Genomic DNA, 16,386 nt, shown 5'->3' with positions numbered 1-16,386 from the left:
TCCTGTAGCCACACACTCCTGTAACCGCACACACTCCTGTAGCCACACACTCCTGTAGCCACACACTCCTGTAGCCACTCACACTCCTGTAGCCACACACTCCTGTAGCCACGCACTCCTGTAGCCACTCACTCCTGTAGCCGCACACTCCTGTAACCACACACTCCTGTAGCCACACACTCCTGTAACCACACACTCCTGTAGCCACACACTCCTGTAGCCGCGCACACTCCTGTAACCACACACTCCTGTAGCCACACACTCCTGTAACCACACACTCCTGTAGCCACACACTCCTGTAACCACACACTCCTGTAGCCACACACTCCTGTAACCACACACTCCTGTAGCCACACACTCCTGTAGCCACGCACACTCCTGTAGCCACACACTCCTGTAGCCACACACTCCTGTAGCCACTCACTCCTGTAGCCGCGCACACTCCTGTAACCACACACTCCTGTAGCCACACACTCCTGTAACCACACACTCCTGTAGCCACACACTCCTGTAGCCACACACTCCTGTAGCCACACACTCCTGTAGCCACACACTCCTGTAGCCACGCACACTCCTGTAACCACACACTCCTGTAGCCACACACTCCTGTAGCCGCGCACACTCCTGTAACCACACACTCCTGTAGCCACACACTCCTGTAGCCACACACTCCTGTAGCCACACACTCCTGTAACCACACACTCCTGTAGCCACACACTCCTGTAACCACACACTCCTGTAGCCGCACACTCCTGTAGCCACGCACACTCCTGTAGCCACACACTCCTGTAACCGCACACACTCCTGTAGCCACGCACACTCCTGTAGCCACACACTCCTGTAGCCACTCACTCCTGTAGCCGCACACTCCTGTAGCCGCACACTCCTGTAGCCACTCACACTCCTGTAGCCACACACTCCTGTAGCCACACACTCCTGTAACCACACACTCCTGTAGCCACACACTCCTGTAACCACACACTCCTGTAGCCACACACTCCTGTAGCCACACACTCCTGTAGCCGCACACTCCTGTAGCCACGCACACTCCTGTAGCCACGCACACTCCTGTAGCCACTCACTCCTGTAGCCGCACACACTCCTGTAGCCACGCACACTCCTGTAGCCACTCACTCCTGTAGCCGCTCACTCCTGTAGCCGCACACTCCTGTAGCCGCACACTCCTGTAGCCACGCACACTCCTGTAGCCACTCACTCCTGTAGCCGCTCACTCCTGTAGCCGCACACTCCTGTAGCCGCACACTCCTGTAGCCGCACACTCCTGTAGCCTCACACTCCTGTAGCCACGCACACTCCTGTAGCCACGCACACTCCTGTAGCCGCATACTCCTGTAGCCACGCACACTCCTGTAGCCACGCACACTCCTGTAGCCGCACACACTCCTGTAGCCGCACACTCCTGTAGCCACTCACTCCTGTAGCCACGCACACTCCTGTAGCCACTCACTCCTGTAGCCACTCACTCCTGTAGCCACGCACACTCCTGTAGCCACGCACACTCCTGTAGCCACACACTCCTGTAACCGCACACACTCCTGTAGCCACGCACACTCCTGTAGCCACACACTCCTGTAGCCACTCACTCCTGTAGCCGCACACTCCTGTAGCCGCACACTCCTGTAGCCACACACTCCTGTAGCCACACACTCCTGTAACCACACACTCCTGTAGCCACACACTCCTGTAACCACACACTCCTGTAGCCACACACTCCTGTAGCCACACACTCCTGTAGCCACGCACACTCCTGTAGCCACACACTCCTGTAACCGCGCACACTCCTGTAGCCACGCACACTCCTGTAGCCACACACACTCCTGTAGCCGCGCACACTCCTGTAGCCGCAAACTCCTGTAGCCACTCACACTCCTGTAGCCACACACTCCTGTAGCCACACACTCCTGTAGCCACACACTCCTGTAACCACACACTCCTGTAGCCACACACTCCTGTAGCCACACACTCCTGTAGCCACGCACACTCCTGTAGCCACACACTCCTGTAACCGCACACACTCCTGTAGCCACGCACACTCCTGTAGCCACACACTCCTGTAGCCACTCACTCCTGTAGCCGCACACTCCTGTAGCCGCACACTCCTGTAGCCACTCACACTCCTGTAGCCACTCACACTCCTGTAACCACACACTCCTGTAGCCGCACACTCCTGTAGCCACACACACTCCTGTAGCCACACACACTCCTGTAGCCACACACACTCCTGTAGCCACACACACTCCTGTAGCCACACACACTCTTGTAGCCACACACACTCCTGTAGCCACACACTCCTGTAGCCACACACTCCTGTAGCCACACACTCCTGTAGCCACACACTCCTGTAGCCGCACACTCCTGTAGCCACGCACACTCCTGTAGCCACGCACACTCCTGTAGCCACTCACTCCTGTAGCCGCACACACTCCTGTAGCCACGCACACTCCTGTAGCCACGCACACTCCTGTAGCCACTCACTCCTGTAGCCGCACACTCCTGTAGCCGCTCACTCCTGTAGCCGCACACTCCTGTAGCCGCACACTCCTGTAGCCGCACACTCCTGTAGCCTCACACTCCTGTAGCCACGCACACTCCTGTAGCCACGCACACTCCTGTAGCCGCATACTCCTGTAGCCACGCACACTCCTGTAGCCACGCACACTCCTGTAGCCGCACACACTCCTGTAGCCGCACACTCCTGTAGCCACTCACTCCTGTAGCCACGCACACTCCTGTAGCCACTCACTCCTGTAGCCACTCACTCCTGTAGCCACACACTCCTGTAGCCACTCACTCCTGTAGCCGCACACTCCTGTAGCCGCACACTCCTGTAGCCACTCACACTCCTGTAGCCACTCACACTCCTGTAACCACACACTCCTGTAGCCGCACACTCCTGTAGCCACACACACTCCTGTAGCCACACACACTCCTGTAGCCACACACACTCCTGTAGCCACACACACTCCTGTAGCCACACACACTCTTGTAGCCACACACACTCCTGTAGCCACACACTCCTGTAGCCACACACTCCTGTAGCCACACACTCCTGTAGCCGCACACTCCTGTAGCCACGCACACTCCTGTAGCCACTCACTCCTGTAGCCGCACACTCCTGTAGCCGCACACTCCTGTAGCCACGCACACTCCTGTAGCCACTCACTCCTGTAGCCGCTCACTCCTGTAGCCGCACACTCCTGTAGCCGCACACTCCTGTAGCCGCACACTCCTGTAGCCGCACACTCCTGTAGCCACGCACACTCCTGTAGCCACGCACACTCCTGTAGCCACGCACACTCCTGTAGCCGCATACTCCTGTAGCCACGCACACTCCTGTAGCCACGCACACTCCTGTAGCCGCACACACTCCTGTAGCCGCACACTCCTGTAGCCACTCACTCCTGTAGCCACGCACACTCCTGTAGCCACTCACTCCTGTAGCCACTCACTCCTGTAGCCACGCACACTCCTGTAGCCACGCACACTCCTGTAGCCGCACACACTCCTGTAGCCACTCACTCCTGTAGCCACGCACACTCCTGTAGCCACGCACACTCCTGTAGCCACGCACACTCCTGTAGCCGCACACTCCTGTAGCCGCACACTCCTGTAGCCACTCACACTCCTGTAGCCACTCACACTCCTGTAGCCACACACTCCTGTAGCCGCACACTCCTGTAGCCGCACACTCCTGTAGCCGCACACTCCTGTAGCCGCGCACACTCCTGTAGCCGCGCACACTCCTGTAGCCGCGCACACTCCTGTAGCCGCACACTCCTGTAACCGCACACTCCTGTAACCGCACACTCCTGTAGCCACGCACACTCCTGTAGCCGCACACTCCTGTAGCCACGCACACTCCTGTAGCCACGCACACTCCTGTAGCCACGCACACTCCTGTAGCCACGCACACTCCTGTAGCCGCACACTCCTGTAGCCGCACACTCCTGTAGCCACGCACACTCCTGTAGCCACGCACACTCCTGTAGCCGCACACTCCTGTAGCCGCACACTCCTGTAGCCGCACACTCCTGTAGCCACGCACACTCCTGTAGCCACTCACTCCTGTAGCCGCACACTCCTGTAGCCGCACACTCCTGTAGCCACGCACACTCCTGTAGCCACGCACACTCCTGTAGCCACGCACACTCCTGTAGCCACGCACACTCCTGTAGCCACGCACACTCCTGTAGCCACTCACACTCCTGTAGCCGCGCACACTCCTGTAGCCGCGCACACTCCTGTAGCCGCGCACACTCCTGTAGCCGCACACTCCTGTAGCCGCTCACTCCTGTAGCCGCACACACTCCTGTAGCCACTCACTCCTGTAGCCACACACTCCTGTAGCCACACACTCCTGTAACCACACACTCCTGTAGCCACACACTCCTGTAGCCGCACACTCCTGTAGCCGCACACTCCTGTAGCCGCACACTCCTGTAGCCACTCACACTCCTGTAGCCACTCACACTCCTGTAGCCGCACACTCCTGTAGCCGCACACTCCTGTAGCCACTCACACTCCTGTAGCCGCACACTCCTGTAGCCACTCACACTCCTGTAGCCGCACACTCCTGTAGCCACTCGCACTCCTGTAGCCACTCACACTCCTGTAGCCACACACTCCTGTAACCACACACTCCTGTAGCCACTCACACTCCTGTAGCCACTCACACTCCTGTAGCCACTCACACTCCTGTAGCCACTCACACTCCTGTAACCACTCACACTCCTGTAGCCGCACACTCCTGTAGCCGCACACTCCTGTAGCCGCACACTCCTGTAGCCGCACACTCCTGTAGCCGCACACTCCTGTAGCCGCACACTCCTGTAGCCGCACACTCCTGTAGCCGCACACTCCTGTAGCCGCACACTCCTGTAGCCGCACACTCCTGTAGCCACTCACACTCCTGTAGCCACTCACACTCCTGTAGCCGCACACTCCTGTAACCACTCACACTCCTGTAGCCGCACACTCCTGTAGCCGCACACTCCTGTAGCCGCACACTCCTGTAGCCACTCACACTCCTGTAGCCACTCACACTCCTGTAGCCACTCACACTCCTGTAACCACACACTCCTGTAACCGCACACACTCCTGTAACCGCACACACTCCTGTAGCCACTCACACTCCTGTAGCCACTCACACTCCTGTAGCCACTCACACTCCTGTAACCTCACACTCCTGTAACCGCACACTCCTGTAGCCGCACACACTCCTGTAGCCGCACACACTCCTGTAGCCGCACACTCCTGTAGCCGCACACTCCTGTAGCCGCACACTCCTGTAGCCACTCACACTCCTGTAGCCGCACACTCCTGTAGCCACTGCAACTCACACTCCTGTAGCCACTCACACTCCTGTAGCCACTCAGCCAAATACTATGCAAATACTATGCAAACCTCCTAATAAAACATACATTTTTATGCATTTAATCTCACTTTATTGTTGAACATACTTGCTTCTGACTTTCGATGATTCGGTTAAACTATAAGCTAAAATGACTATAGATCTTTTTATTTTTATTGGTAAAGTAAGTGTTAATCTTTCTTCTGTTACCTGGAATAATAGCAGAAGCTGAAAGGTTTGTTTGAGCGGCGCCCTCTACTGTACAGGCCTGAATCTGCCTTTACTTCAGCCTGAGGATTATTATTTCACTTTTGGTGTGAAAGGGTCTTTACGTTTGCCCAAAAATATATATTTTTTGTTATAAAAAAACAAGCTCAGCCCATGTTAAAAAAGTAACGCATTACTAACGCAGTTAGTCACTTTTTAAGGGAGTAACGCCACATTGTAATGCATAACTTTTGAAAGTAAGTCCCCAAGCGCGCCACACACTCCTGTAGCCACTCACACCTGTAACCACACACACTCCTGTAGCCACACACTCCTGTAGCCACTCACTCCTGTAGCCACTCACTCCTGTAGCCACTCACACCTGTAACCACACACACTCCTGTAGCCACACACTCCTGTAGCCACTCACTCCTGTAGCCACTCACACCTGTAACCACACACACTCCTGTAACCACACACACTCCTGTAGCCACACACTCCTGTAGCCACTCACTCCTGTAGCCACTCACACCTGTAACCACACACACTCCTGTAGCCACACACTCCTGTAGCCACTCACACCTGTAACCACACACACTCCTGTAGCCACACACTCCTGTAGCCACACACTCCTGTAGCCACTCACTCCTGTAGCCACTCACACCTGTAACCACACACACTCCTGTAGCCACTCACACCTGTAACCACACACACTCCTGTAGCCACACACTCCTGTAGCCACACACTCCTGTAGCCACTCACTCCTGTAGCCACACTCTCCTGTAGCCACTCACACCTGTAACCACACACACTCCTGTAGCCACACACTCCTGTAGCCACACACTCCTGTAGCCACACACTCCTGTAGCCGCACACTCCTGTAGCCGCACACTCCTGTAGCCGCACACTCCTGTAGCCACGCACACTCCTGTAGCCGCACACTCCTGTAGCCGCACACTCCTGTAGCCGCACACTCCTGTAGCCGCACACTCCTGTAGCCGCACACTCCTGTAGCCGCACACTCCTGTAGCCGCACACTCCTGTAGCCACGCACACTCCTGTAGCCGCACACTCCTGTAGCCGCACACTCCTGTAGCCGCTCACTCCTGTAGCCGCACACTCCTGTAGCCACACACTCCTGTAGCCACTCACTCCTGTAGCCACACTCTCCTGTAGCCACTCACACCTGTAACCACACACACTCCTGTAGCCGCACACTCCTGTAGCCGCACACTCCTGTAGCCGCACACTCCTGTAGCCACGCACACTCCTGTAGCCGCACACTCCTGTAGCCGCACACTCCTGTAGCCGCACACTCCTGTAGCCACACTCTCCTTTAGCCACTCACTCCTGTAGCCGCACACTCCTGTAGCCGCACACTCCTGTAGCCGCACACTCCTGTAGCCGCACACTCCTGTAGCCGCACACTCCTGTAGCCGCACACTCCTGTAGCCGCACACTCCTGTAGCCGCACACTCCTGTAGCCACGCACACTCCTGTAGCCACGCACACTCCTGTAGCCGCACACTCCTGTAGCCGCACACTCCTGTAGCCGCACACTCCTGTAGCCGCACACTCCTGTAGCCGCACACTCCTGTAGCCGCACACTCCTGTAACCGCACACACTCCTGTAACCGCACACACTCCTGTAGCCACACACACTCCTGTAGCCACACACACTCCTGTAGCCACACACACTCCTGTAGCCACACACACTCCTGTAGCCACTCACTCCTGTAGCCACTCACACTCCTGTAGCCGCGCACACTCCTGTAGCCGCGCACACTCCTGTAGCCACGCACACTCCTGTAGCCGCACACTCCTGTAGCCACGCACACTCCTGTAGCCACGCACACTCCTGTAGCCACGCACACTCCTGTAGCCACGCACACTCCTGTAGCCACGCACACTCCTGTAGCCACGCACACTCCTGTAGCCACTCACTCCTGTAGCCACACACTCCTGTAGCCGCGCACACTCCTGTAGCCGCGCACACTCCTGTAGCCGCACACTCCTGTAACCGCACACTCCTGTAACCGCACACTCCTGTAACCGCACACTCCTGTAGCCACGCACACTCCTGTAGCCACGCACACTCCTGTAGCCACGCACACTCCTGTAGCCACGCACACTCCTGTAGCCACGCACACTCCTGTAGCCACGCACACTCCTGTAGCCACGCACACTCCTGTAGCCACTCACTCCTGTAACTGCTGCTGTCCTGCAGAACGTGTCGATCGGGATCGTGGGGAAGGAGCTGGAGTTCACCATCTATGATGATGACGAGGTGTCGCGGTTCCTGGAGGGTCTGGAGGAGCGACCGCAGAGACGGGTGAGTGTGTGTGTCCTGTCCTCCACAGCACATGGGTTCCTGCAGCGTCTGACGCTGTGTGTGTGTGTGTGTGTGTGTGTCACAGGTGGGCCCGCCGGCGGACGAAGCGGCTCCAGCGGTGCCTGATGAACCCATGGAGCACTAACACACACTCCTGCACTTCTGACCCGAGATTGCACATCTAAACTCATCACATATAACACAATGAAACCTTCATTTTCTATCTGTGAGTGTTAGAGAAATAAAACTGTTCTTGTTCCTTTCTGAATGTGTGTTCACGCTTTCACTGTATATATTCATTCAGAGGGATTATATAATAATTATCCACGCTCAAAAGCTGCTGGCGTTCATCTGATTCCCTTCATCAAGCAGACTGCCATGATTATAGTGGAGTAGAAGATGAACTTCCTTTTCCAGAAACGGCTTCAATCAACATTTCTCATAACTACATAAGCTCAGTGCGATTGGTTAGATTTGACACGTATGATTGATTTGCTGGATGATTCAGAGATGCACACAGTTATATAGATCTGTCTCTTTTGGCACTTTTCCACTGGATGGTACGGCTCGGTAAGGTTCAGTACGGTTCGGCGCGGCACGGAACGGCTCGCTTCGCTTTTCCACTGCGTGGTACGACTCGGCACGGCTCGGTTCGCTTTAGCTCGGTTGCTTTTCCACTGCAGTTAGTACCGCTTCAAAGTGTGTGGGATTATGACTGATCGTTATAGTTTATCCGCTCCTCTGCAACTAACATGCGGTTCACGTCCACTGACCACGATTCAGCCATTTCTTTTTTGGAAGTTTTTTTCTTCTTCAAGCAAGTAGTTTTAAAACATTGGAGGCTGTTACTGGCTATTTAAATCTAGCGGGTTTGATGTCTCACAAATACAGTGACGCTGGTAGTGACGATTCTGTCTGTCTGACCAATCAGTGATCTACAGTGGTTCCACGTCACATTTTAGTATCGGTACGGTACGCTTGGAACCTCAACAGAGGTGGTACCAATTAAAGCGAGCCGTACCGTACCATGCAGTGGAAAAGCGCCACAAGTGAGCCGAGCCGAGCCGTACCGTACCATGCAATGGAAAAGCGCCAAAGCGTGCCGTACCGAACCGTACCATGCAGTGGAAAAGCGCCATATGAAGCCCCTCCTTCTGAAAAGCAAACTGTGCTCTGATTGGTTGGCTGGAGCAGTGTGTTGTGATTGGTCCAGTGTGTTTGGGAAATGTCCCGCCCTTACCATAACGGCAGTTTAACACACAACTAACTCAACCATGCCCCGCCCCTTTATTCTGCGTATGAATTATTATGAGGAATATTCTGACGTGTTCGTTCCCGGAAGAAACTCAAGATATAATGGAGGCGTTTCAGGAGTTCAGAAACACTGACACTGATATAGAGAATAACTGGAGCTTTCTCATGATCAAACAGCAACATTACTGAAGTCGTCATGAAAGAGAAGCTGAGCTCCTCTATAATCTTAGGCCCCATCCATACTACTGTTTTAGTTTAGAAACGGAGTATTAAAACGAATACGATCTCCGTCCACACCAGCGTTTTAGCTGCGTATTAGAACTGATCTCAGTCCACATTAAAACGACTGAAAACGCGGATCACGTGACCATTCACCTACACTAGGCGTGCGCGTGCCGGTGTAAACAGGAATCAGATTGACTATTCCTCAGATTTCGCTGAGGTTAATAAGTGCCGATCTGAACACTCAAAAGTTTTCGTACCATTCATCAGGAACCACAACTTCATTGATATAATTATCCCACCATGCGCTGGTTCTTCGGTTTAACCCAAAACTGGCCCTGCCCACATCATCAGAGAAGCGCTGAAGAAGAGGAAGTTCTTCTGATTCAAGATAGACCAACGCTACTTTTGCGTCATCGAAGGGTAACGCCCCTTTTTGGGGGAAAACAAACGGATTCCTTTGAGAACAGTACTCGCTGTAGATCTGCAAAGTTTCTTGATAGCAAAAATGGCACAACATACACACTCTCTTTGCCGGACTACTCAGACATCTACCACTATCTCGTGGAATCAAGTAAGTAGCCTATTTTTTTGTCATTAACACACTCACAGTATGACAAACTAGACGATGAGGCCATGAGGGATGTTCCATTGTGGCGGTTTGTATTTTGGTGAAGAAATAACTTTTTTTATTTTTTATCTGACGGATATTTTCTTCATCTTCCGAGAATTCAACACCGGTAAATGCACTGTTATCTCAGACCATGCCTCTGTTTGTTCAAGATAGCTGGTGAAATTATATATTAAAGATGTTAACCAAACCTTAAGTGACCGGAGTAAAGATAGTTTGCGGTTTGATCTTCAGATTTCGTTTCGCTGTGGTCCCGCAGTGCGTTGTCGTAGACATGCAAATAATATCTCATGTCGTTATTTATGATTTGTGAATTTGTGTAACGGTGTTACTCCGGTCCGAAATCTTTTTTTTTTCCTGAATTTGAATTTTAAATTGGGTATAGCTCCAAAAGTCGGTAACTTAAAGGTCTGAACCCAGTGTCATCTTGACATGCTAGATTTGTGAATTTTTTCACAGCAAAGCTCTTGTCTGTAAACCAGTCGCTAAGTCCGGTTAGACAGGAATGTGGAAAATAGGCGTTTCAATTTGTGAAAACTTTCACAGATCAGTTTGGGTCAGTTAACCCTTCCCTGAGTGGTTAACTTGGTCAATCTGATTTGTGAAAACTTTCACAGATCAGTTTGGGTCAGTTAACCCTTCCCTGAGTGGTTAACTTGGTCAATCTGATTTGTGAAAACTTTCACAGGTCATTTTGGGTCAGTTAACCCTTCCCTGAGTGGTTAACTAGGTCAATCCGATTTGTGAAAACTTTCACAGATCAGTTTGGGTCAGTTAACCCTTCCCTGAGTGGTTAACTTGGTCATTCTGATTTGTGAAAACTTTCACAGGTCAGTTAACCCTTCCCTGAGTGTTTAACTAGGTCAATCTGATTTGTGAAAACTACCGTAGGTCAGTTTGGGTCATTTAACCCTTCCCTGAGGGGTTAACTAGGTTAATCTGATTTGTGAAAACCTTCACAGGTCAGTTTGGGTCAGTTAACCCTTCCGTTAGTGGTTAACTAGGTCATTCTGATTGGTGAAAACTTTCACAGGTCAGTTTGGGTCAGTTAACCCTTCCCTTAGTGGTTAACTAGGTCATTCTGATTTGTGAAAACTTTCACAGATCAGATTGGGTCAGTTAACCCTTCCCTGAGTAGTTAACTAGGTCAATCTGATTTGTGAAAACTACTGTAGGTCAGTTTGGGTCAGTTAACCCTTCCCTGAGTGCTTAACTAGGTCAATCTGATTTATGAAAACTTTCACAGGTCAGTTTGGGTCAGTTAACCCTTCCCTGAGTGGTTAACTAGGTCATTCTGATTTGTGAAAACCTTCACAGGTCAGTTTAGGTCAGTTAACCCTTCCCTGAGTGTTTAACTAGGTCATTCTGATTTGTGAAAACTACGGTAGGTCAGTTTGGGTCAGTTAACTCTTTCCTGAGTGGTTAACTATGTCAATCTGATTTGTGAAACCTTTCACAGATCAGTTTGGGTCAGTTAACCCTTCCCTGAGTGATTAACTAGGTCAATCTGATTTGTGAAACCTTTCACAGATCAGTTTGGGTCAGTTAAACCTTCCCTGAGTGGTTAACTTGGTCAATCTGATTTGTGAAAACTTTCACAGGTAAGTTTGGGTCAGTTAACCCTTCCCTGAGTGTTTAACTAGGTCAATCTTATTTGTGAAAACTACTGTAGGTCAGTTTGGGTCAGTTAACCCTTCCATGAGTGGTTAACTAGGTCATTCTGATTTGTGAAAACTTTCACAGATCAGTTTGGGTCAGTTAACCCTTCCCTGAGTGGTTAACATGGTCATTCTGTTTTGTGAAAACTACCGTAGGTCAGTTTGGGTCAGTTAACCCTTCCCTGAGTGGTTAACTAGGTCAATCTGATTTAGGAAAACTTTCACAGGTCAGTTTGGGTCAGTTAACCCTTCCCTGAGTAGTTAACTAGGTCAATCTGATTTGTGAAAACTTTCACAGATCAGTTTGGGTCAGTTAACCCTTCCCTGAGTGGTTAACATGGTCATTCTGATTTGTGAAAACTACCGTAGGTCAGTTTGGGTCAGTTAACCCTTCCCTGAGTGGTTAACTAGGTCAATCTGATTTGTGAAAACTTTCACAGATCAGTTTGGGTCAGTTAACCCTTCCCTGAGTGGTTAACTTGGTCAATCTGATTTGTGAAAACTTTCACAGGTCAGTTTTGGTCAGTTAACCCTTCCCTGAGTGGTTAACTAGGTCAATCCGATTTGTGAAAACTTTCACAGATCAGTTTGGGTCAGTTAACCCTTCCCTGAGTGGTTAACTTGGTCATTCTGATTTGTGAAAACTTTCACAGGTCAGTTAACCCTTCCCTGAGTGTTTAACTAGGTCAATCTGATTTGTGAAAACTACCGTAGGTCAGTTTGGGTCATTTAACCCTTCCCTGAGGGGTTAACTAGGTCAATCTGATTTGTGAAAACCTTCACAGGTCAGTATGGGTCAGTTAACCCTTCCGTTAGTGGTTAACTAGGTCATTCTGATTGGTGAAAACTTTCACAGGTCAGTTTGGGTCAGTTAACCCTTCCCTGAGTGGTTAACTAGTTCAATCTGATTTGTGAAAACTTTCACAGATCAGTTTGGGTCAGTTAACCCTTCCCTGAGTGTTTAACTAGGTCAATCTGTTTTGTGAAAACTACTGTAGGTCAGTTTGGGTCAGTTAACCCTTCCCTGAGTGGTTAACTAGGTCAATCTGATTTATGAAAACTTTCACAGGTCAGTTTGGGTCAGTTAACCCTTCCCTGAGTGGTTAACTAGGTCATTCTGATTTGTGAAAACTTTCACAGATCAGTTTGGGTCAGTTAACCCTTCCCTGAGTGGTTAACTTGGTCATTCTGATTTGTGAAAACTACCGTAGGTAAGTTTGGGTCAGTTAATCCTTCCCTGAGTGGTTAACTATGTCAATCTGATTTGTGAAAACCTTCACAGGTCAGTTTAGGTCAGTTAACCCTTCCCTGAGTGGTTAACTTGGTCAATCTGATTTGTGAAAACTTTCACAGGTAAGTTTGGGTCAGTTAACCCTTCACTGAGTGGTTAACTAGGCCAATCCGATTTGTGAAAACTTTCACAGATCAGTTTGGGCCAGTTAACCCTTCCCTGAGTGTTTAACTAGGTCATTCTGATTTGTGAAAACTACGGTAGGTCAGTTTGGGTCAGTTAACCCTTCACTGAGTGGTTAACTAGGTCAATCTGATTTGTGAAACCTTTCACAGATCAGTTTGGGTCAGTTAAACCTTCCCTGAGTGGTTAACTTGCTCAATCTGATTTGTGAAAACTTTCACAGGTAAGTTTGGGTCAGTTAACCCTTCCCTGAGTGTTTAACTAGGTCAATCTTATTTGTGAAAACTACTGTAGGTCAGTTTGGGTCAGTTAACCCTTCCCTGAGTGGTTAACTAGGTCATTCTGATTTGTGAAAACTTTCACAGATCAGTTTGGGTCAGTTAACCCTTCCCTGAGTGGTTAACATGGTCATTCTGATTTGTGAAAACTACCGTAGGTCAGTTTGGGTCAGTTAACCCTTCCCTGAGTGGTTAACTAGGTCAATCCGATTTAGGAAAACTTTCACAGGTCAGTTTGGGTCAGTTAACCCTTCCCTGAGTGGTTAACTAGGTTAATCTGATTTGTGAAAACTTTCACAGATCAGTTTGGGTCAGTTAACCCTTCCCTGAGTGGTTAACATGGTCATTCTGATTTGTGAAAACTACCTTAGGTCAGTTTGGGTCAGTTAACCCTTCCCTGAGTGGTTAACTAGGTCAATCTGATTTGTGAAAACCTTCACAGGTCAGTTTAGGTCAGTTAACCCTTCCCTGAGTGGTTAACTTGGTCAATCTGATTTGTGAAAACTTTCACAGGTCAGTTTGGGTCAGTTAACCCTTCCCTGAGTGGTTAACTAGGTCAATCTGATTTGTGAAAACTTTCACTGATCAGTTTGGGTCAGTTAACCCTTCCCTGAGTGTTTAACTAGGTCAATCCGATTTGTGAAAACTTTCACAGATCAGTTTGGGTCAGTTAACCCTTCCCTGAGTGTTTAACTAGGTCATTCTGATTTGTGAAAACTACCGTAGGTCAGTTTGGGTCAGTTAACTCTTTCCTGAGTGGTTAACTAGGTCAATCTGATTTGTGAAACCTTTCACAGATCAGTTTGGGTCAGTTAACCCTTCCCTGAGTGATTAACTAGGTCAATCTGATTTGTGAAACCTTTCACAGATTAGTTTGGGTCAGTTAAACCTTCCCTGAGTGGTTAACTTGGTCAATCTGATTTGTGAAAACTTTCACAGGTAAGTTTGGGTCAGTTAACCCTTCCCTGAGTGTTTAACTAGGTCAATCTGATTTGTGAAAACTACTGTAGGTCAGTTTGGGTCAGTTAACCCTTCCCTGAGTGGTTAACTAGGTCATTCTGATTTGTTAAAACTTTCACAGATCTGTTTGGGTCAGTTAACCCTTCCCTGAGTGGTTAACTAGGTCAATCCGATTTGTGAAAACTTTCACAGATCAGTTTGGGTCAGGTAACCCTTCCCTGAGTGTTTAACTAGGTCATTCTGATTTGTGAAAACTACCGTAGGTCAGTTTGGGTCAGTTAACTCTTTCCTGAGTGGTTAACTAGGTCAATCTGATTTGTGAAACCTTTCACAGATCAGTTTGGGTCAGTTAACCCTTCCCTGACTGATTAACTAGGTCAATCTGATTTGTGAAACCTTTCACAGATCAGTTTGGGTCAGTTAAACCTTCCCTGAGTGGTTAAATTGGTCAATCTGATTTGTGAAAACTTTCACAGGTAAGTTTGGGTCAGTTAACCCTTCCCTGAGTGTTTAACTAGGTCAATCTGATTTGTGAAAACTACTGTAGGTCAGTTTGGGTCAGTTAACCCTTCCCTGAGTGTTTAACTAGGTCAATCTGATTTGTGAAAACTACTGTAGGTCAGTTTGGGTCAGTTAACCCTTCCCTGAGTGTTTAACTAGGTCAATCTGATTTGTGAAAACTACCTTAGGTCAGGTTGGGTCATTTAACCCTTCCCTGAGGGGTTAACTAGGTCAATCTGATTTGTGAAAACCTTCACAGGTCAGTATGGGTCAGTTAACCCTTCCGTTAGTGGTTAACTAGGTCATTCTGATTGGTGAAAACTTTCACAGGTCAGTTTGGGTCAGTTAACCCTTCCCTGAGTGGTTAACTAGGTCATTCTGATTTGTGAAAACTTTCACAGATCAGATTGGGTCAGTTAACCCTTCCCTGAGTGGTTAACTAGGTCAATCTGATTTGTGAAAACTTTCACAGATCAGTTTGGGTCAGTTAACCCTTCCCTGAGTGTTTAACTAGGTCAATCTGTTTTGTGAAAACTACCGTAGGTCAGTTTGGGTCAGTTAACCCTTCCCTGAGTGGTTAACTAGGTCAATCTGATTTATGAAAACTTTCACAGGTCAGTTTGGGTCAGTTAACCCTTCCCTGAGTGGTTAACTAGGTCATTCTGATTTGTGAAAACTTTCACAGATCAGTTTGGGTCAGTTAACCCTTCCCTGAGTGGTTAACATGGTCATTCTGATTTGTGAAAACTACCGTAGGTAAGTTTGGGTCAGTTAACCCTTCCCTGAGTGGTTAACTATGTCAATCTGATTTGTGAAAACCTTCACAGGTCAGTTTAGGTCAGTTAACCCTTCCCTGAGTGGTTAACTTGGTCAATCTGATTTGTGAAAACTTTCACAGGTAAGTTTGGGTCAGTTAACCCTTCCCTGAGTGGTTAACTAGGTCAAACTGATTTGTGAAAACTTTCACTGATCAGTTTGGGTCAGTTAACCCTTCCCTGAGTGGTTAACTAGGTCAATCCGATTTGTGAAAACTTTCACAGATCAGTTTGGGTCAGTTAACCCTTCCCTGAGTGTTTAACTAGGTCATTCTGATTTGTGAAAACTACCGTAGGTCAGTTTGGGTCAGTTAACTCTTTCCTGAGTGGTTAACTAGGTCAATCTGATTTGTGAAACCTTTCACAGATCAGTTTGGGTCAGTTAACCCTTCCCTGAGTGATTAACTAGGTCAATCTGATTTGTGAAACCTTTCACAGATCAGTTTGGGTCAGTTAAACCTTCCCTGAGTGGTTAACTTGGTCAATCTGATTTGTGACAACTTTCACAGGTAAGTTTGGGTCAGTTAACCCTTCCCTGAGTGTTTAACTAGTTCAATCTGATTTGTGAAAAGTACTGTAGGTCAGTTTGGGTCAGTTAACCCTTCCCTGAGTGGTTAACTAGGTCATTCTGATTTGTTAAAACTTTCACAGATCAGTCTGGGTCAGTTAACCCTTCCCTGAGTGGTTAACTAGGTCATTCTGATTTGTGAAAACTTTCACAGATCAGTCTGGGTCAGTTAACC

General features: G+C 49.4%; 1 protein-coding gene across 1 annotated transcript in view; it reads left to right on the top strand.

Annotated features, from left to right (window-relative positions):
* Positions 1 to 8,178, top strand: part of psma1 (proteasome 20S subunit alpha 1) — a 29,949-nt gene extending 21,771 nt beyond the window's left edge. Inside the window, exons 9-10 of the mRNA XM_077247170.1 lie at positions 7,806 to 7,910; positions 7,996 to 8,178. Coding sequence (XP_077103285.1) covers positions 7,806 to 7,910; positions 7,996 to 8,055 — 165 coding nt within the window. The 3' untranslated portion in view covers positions 8,056 to 8,178. The remainder of the gene's footprint in view (positions 1 to 7,805; positions 7,911 to 7,995) is intronic.
* The last annotated feature ends 8,208 nt before the right edge of the window (positions 8,179 to 16,386 follow it).

This window comes from Siphateles boraxobius, unplaced genomic scaffold, assembly GCF_051911475.1.
Source record: "Siphateles boraxobius isolate OS27281-9 unplaced genomic scaffold, OSU_SipBor_1 107, whole genome shotgun sequence".
NCBI classification, from domain to species: domain Eukaryota; kingdom Metazoa; phylum Chordata; class Actinopteri; order Cypriniformes; family Leuciscidae; genus Siphateles; species Siphateles boraxobius.
This window is presented reverse-complemented; position numbering and strand designations above follow the sequence as displayed.